General features: G+C 57.5%; 1 protein-coding gene across 1 annotated transcript in view; it reads right to left on the bottom strand.

Moving 5' to 3' along the window:
• ITPR1 (inositol 1,4,5-trisphosphate receptor, type 1) overlaps window positions 1–5,138 on the bottom strand; it is a 173,427-nt gene that overhangs the window by 79,116 nt on the left and 89,173 nt on the right. The window contains exons 18-21 of the mRNA XM_005881921.2: window positions 3,316–3,567; window positions 2,811–2,952; window positions 1,048–1,201; window positions 36–223 (exon numbers count right to left, since the gene is read on the bottom strand). Of these exons, the coding sequence (XP_005881983.1) occupies window positions 36–223; window positions 1,048–1,201; window positions 2,811–2,952; window positions 3,316–3,567 (736 nt within the window). The remainder of the gene's footprint in view (window positions 1–35; window positions 224–1,047; window positions 1,202–2,810; window positions 2,953–3,315; window positions 3,568–5,138) is intronic.

The raw sequence follows: 5,138 nt of genomic DNA, 5'->3' as shown, positions 1-5,138 counted from the left end.
CCCACGCACGCCCTGCGCCTCGGGCGGAGGGCTACCTGCAGGATCTCGATGATCTTCAGCTTGGTGTCCATCACCATGATGTCCTCCTTCTCTGGCTCCGCCTGCTTCACGTTGCCTTCGGGGGCGGCGGCCATGGGGGTCACGGGCAAGAAGCCCCCTCCTCGCAGCACCACCTGGGTCATCAGCTCCCCGACCCCGTGGATGGACCGCATCACGTTGCTGCCTGGAGGGGCCAGACAGACCTGGGTCACGACCCCATCCTGGGTCCTCAGCTCCCCGGCCCCGGGTTGGACCGCATCACATGACTGCCCAGAGGGGCTGGGACAGACGTTGGTCGTGGCAACGCCCCTACAGAGCGCTCCGAGGGGCCTGGCACGGGCCACAAGCTCCCTTAGACACGCTGTTTAACACGTCTCTGTTCCGGTACATTCTCAGGACCCTGGGGACCTGTGAAGGTGAACGCCCATCAAACGCCAGGGGCTTCCGGGAGCAGGGACACAGGTGGTCTGAAAGCCCCACAGGAGCATTCTGTGTACTAATCCACCCGCCGCATTCTACTGGCTACCTCCCTCCAAGTGGCTCAGCAGGACACACAGGACTCATATATAATATAAAGGAAATACATAAAAATGTGAGTCATCTCTGACTGTGAGCTGTGGGTCTCTGGGTGTCTAAAGCACTATTCTCTCTTTATATTTGAAATGTTCGCAGTGAAAAGTCGAAAAGAAAGGACAGAACAGGCCTGGCTGGCGTGGCTCAGTGGTTGAGCATCAACCCATGCACAGCAGGTCACAGTTCAATCCCCGGTCAGAGCACGTGCCCAGGTTGTGGGCTCGATCCCCAGTGTGGGGCGTGCAGGAGGCAGCCAGTCCATGATTCTCTCTCATCATTGATGTTCCTCTCTCTCTCGCTCCCTTTCCCTTCCTCTCTGAAATCAATAAAAATATATTAAAAAATATTTTTTAAAAAAGAAAGGAGAGGACACCAGGGTGAAGGCTGCCTGGAGCCGGGCGGCCACTCCTGCTCAGGGCCCCGCCCCGCCCCCACCTTTGTTCTCTTCTCCCTTCGCCATCTTGCTGATGGGGAAGATGGTGGTCACGTGCACGCAGTCCAGGATGGCCAGGAGGATTTTGGTCAATCGCAGGAGGTCAGAGAAGTTGTAGAAACCAAAGTAGATGAGATTCCTCGCTAAGTTCACAACCTGTCGTATTCAGAGAGAGAGAGAGAGAGGAAGGTGGCATTAAACACACTGCGTACTTCGGGTCCACTTTACACTGACCAGCTCGTCAACGCCCGAGGCCCGCCTTCCTTATGCTGAGACATTCGTCTGGCTTACAATTCTGATCAAATTTCATTTTGTTTCATTAGGAAGAAGATATAAGAAACGAAAACCTGCCAAGCGACTGCTCTGCTTTGAGAACTAGTTCGTGAAAGTGGACCTCATCGGTTGGTCTGTGCAGATCCCCCAAGACAACCCCGGGCGAGCGAGTCTCACGCGACGAGGACACGGACTGCAGCCCTGTAACCTCGCAGACACAACTCCTCAAAAGGCCACGCGTCTCACAGAGAAGCACGCTGACCCCACGGGGACACGGGTTATGTCCTGGGAGGAGTCCCTGCGACAGGCCCAGCACGATGCTCTGTCTTGTCATCTTTAACTAGAGGCCCAGTGCACAAAATTAGTGCACAGGTAGGGTCCCTAGCAGCTGCCGGCTGGGGCCTTCCTTTGTTCCGCGCCGCCCTCTGGTGGTCAGCGCACATCACAGCAAGCGATCAAACTCCCGGTCGGTTGAACTCCCGAGGGGCCACTTTGCATATTAGGCTTTTATATATATAGCTAGGGTGATGTATAGAGTCCTCAGATCTCCCATCCCTGCACGCTTCAGGTCACCTGCGCATTTCTCCTGGAAGCAAGGCCACCGGCCGCCAGGGGCTGGCACCCACCTTATTCGGGAACCAAACTGAGCCAAACCCTTTTCATGACAAAACCCGAGTATCGTGGTGAAAATCTGAAACATCTCCTCTCCCCCCCACAGAGAGATGGCGAGGAGGAGCAGGCGCGTTACCTCGAACGTCAGCTTGTTCTTCTCCTTATCCGAGAAAGGGAACCTCTGGCACACCACGTCTCGGAGGTACTCCTCCACAAACTCCCTGCTCTGCTTTGAGAACTAGTTCGTGAAAGTGGACCTCATCGGTTGGTCTGTGCAGATCCCCCAAGACAACCCCGGGCGAGCGAGTCTCACGCGACGAGGACACGGACTGCAGCCCTGTAACCTCGCAGACACAACTCCTCAAAAGGCCACGCGTCTCACAGAGAAGCACGCTGACCCCACGGGGACACGGGTTATGTCCTGGGAGGAGTCCCTGCGACAGACCCAGCACGATGCTCTGTCTTGTCATCTTTAACTAGAGGCCCAGTGCACAAATTAGTGCACAGGTAGGGTCCCTAGCAGCTGCCGGCTGGGGCCTTCCTTTGTTCCGCGCCGCCCTCTGGTGGTCAGCGCACATCACAGCGAGCGATCAAACTCCCGGTCGGTTGCACTCCCGAGGGGCCACTTTGCATATTAGGCTTTTATATATATAGACAGGGTGATGTACGGAGTCCTCAGGTCTCCCATCCCCCGCACGCTTCAGGTCGCCTGCGCGTTTCTGCTGGGAGCAAGGCCACCGGCCGCCAGGGGCTGGAACCCACCTTATTCGGGAACCAAACTGAGCCGAACCCTTTTCATGACAAAACCCGAGTATCGCGGTGAAAATCTGAAACATCTCCTCTCCCCGCCACAGAGAGACGGCCGAGGAGGAGCAGTTACCTCGAACGTCAGCTTGTTCTTCTCCTTATCCGAGAAAGGGAACCTCTGGCACACCACGTCTCGGAGGTACTCCTCCACAAACTCCATGGTCTGCGCGAACCGCTCCTTAATCTCATCTTTGGAGGCCCCGTTGCTGTCATAGCTGGAGGGGGGGGAGAGAGAGGGTTTCAGCTCCGCCCAGGGAGGCCGCCCGCCACTGAGTGCCCCCATACCCCCATCCTTTCCCGCTTTATTCCCCGTAGCCCCTGTCACCAGACTCCATCTCAGTCCTTTCTCTTTCCCCACTAGCGGGCAGGCAGGGTCCTGGTTCCACTGATAGACTCCTACTGCGGCCAGTGGACACAGTTATTTGTTGAATAAGAGAGATGAGCAGGGTATAAAAATGGAATCGTGCCACCTCTTACATTCTTGAAGAAATCGTCTTTGCCCTCCAGGGAGGGGACTAGGAGCAGAGGGGCGGGGACAAGGCACAGAGGGGCGGGGACAAGGCAGAGAGGCCACTCACTCGTCAATGGCGATCTCCGATGGGATCTCGGACCAGAGGCGGGCGTACTTCACGGGCGTGACCTGCTCCTGCGGGTCTCGGTCCACGTGCATGTGGAGCATGAGGCGGCAGAAGGAGGCCCGTAGGTCGTAGGGCAGGTTCTCGTCCGACATGCAGCGCAGAATGAGGTCCACGTCCAGCTGGCCGGAGATCTCGTTGATGGCCAGGTACTGGCGGTCCAGACACATCCTGGCGAAGAGGTTCAGCTGGTACCTGGAGGGAAGGACACGACACGGAGCTCAGGCCCGAGATCACTGAGGAGGAGCAGTGATCATCCTCACGGCAGGACAGCCGGCGGCCCCGGGTTTCACAGCAGCGACGTGTGGCCTGGGGACTCACACGTCCACACCCCTAACCTGGCCCTGGGCCTCGCGGGGGAAGGGGCGGGGAAGCCAGGCCGGCTGTCACATGTGCCCCCTGCTCAGCTGGAGGGATGGCGTGACCACCTGATTCCATCTGCCATGCTTATTTTATAAAACAAATGGGGGGGGGGGTGTCAGGCTGAAAACGGTTGTCTACTTCGGCAGCTGTGTTTTCGTGCCGTAGGTCAGAGACCACGTAGGAGAAGTTGACGACATCGCCCGTGTGAGTCTCATTAGCAACGTTCTACTGCCTTCAGGGCCTCATGGAAGGCTCCTCTCTGACTCTCACACACATCGAAACGTGGTGTGAAATACGGGGGCACCTCAACATGCCTTGTGCTTCCTTCCTCATCCGGTCTCCAGCGACCTGTTAACTCCTGAACGTGACCACGAGGCACCGCTTCTCATTCTTGGGAGAAGGCTCGTCAAGCATTAGAAGAATGAACACACGTGTAACGTGAAGAGAGAAAGCCACAGGCTTCCGCGGGGCAAACACAGGCTTCCGACTGACGGCGGATCCAGGCTGCGGGCCGTCGCCGAGCCCGGACACTGCCGGTTCCGCTTGCTTCAGCATCGTTCCTTCCCTCTCTTTTCAAAAGCGTTTCTTGGTTTCCTTCCCTTCTTTTCCTTTCCCTGCCCTTCCCCTGAGGTGGCCTGAGCGCCGGGACGCAGGAGACGCTGGGTTGGAGGAGGTGACGGAGGTGCCGACTGAGCCATGTGTAAGCCCGGACGCCGCCAGGTGTCTCCCGTCGGACGGGGGGCGGAGGCTCTGGGAAGGGGGCGGCTGGGACAACCCCACGGTGCCGAGATGGAACCTAAGCACCGACGGGGACTCGTGGCTCTTATCAGATGTTTGTATAGACAGAGAAATAGACGTCTGTGTACAGAGACACACACACATGCACACACAGGCGCGCACACAGTTCCCCGCTCTCTCTGCTGAGGACTGTGGGTGTGATTCCCAGTCAGGGCACATGCCTGGGTTGTGGGCTCGATCCCCAGCAGGGGGCGTGCAGGAGGCAGCCGATGCATGTTTCTCTCTCATTGATGTGTCTCTCTCTCCCTTCCGCTCTCTCTAAAAGCAATAAAGACATTTTTTTTAAAGGAGATATTGGGGCACAGAGAGATCTATAGTTTGACCAAAGTCAAAAAGCGAATGAGTAGAGAGGCCGGGATTTGAACCCCGGCAGTGGGCCTCTTCGCTGCTACAAAAGGCACGTGCCAGGCTGGTCACGGAGGACCTGCCCTGGTGATGCCACTCCGTCCGTCTTCTGACCCGGCCACACCCAGGTACCAATGACTGTGCAGGTGTGGCTGAAACCTCACACTCAACATCTCAAATGCATCGTCTTGGTGCTGGACGCCCAGAGGGCACCTGTGATGCCCAGAGTGACCACCAACAGCGCCGACGGCCGCCTCCGC

Source organism: Myotis brandtii, unplaced genomic scaffold (genome assembly GCF_000412655.1).
Source record: "Myotis brandtii unplaced genomic scaffold, ASM41265v1 scaffold693, whole genome shotgun sequence".
NCBI classification, from domain to species: Eukaryota; Metazoa; Chordata; class Mammalia; order Chiroptera; family Vespertilionidae; genus Myotis; species Myotis brandtii.
Note: the sequence above shows the minus strand (reverse complement) of the source record. Positions and strands in the feature narration are given on the sequence as shown.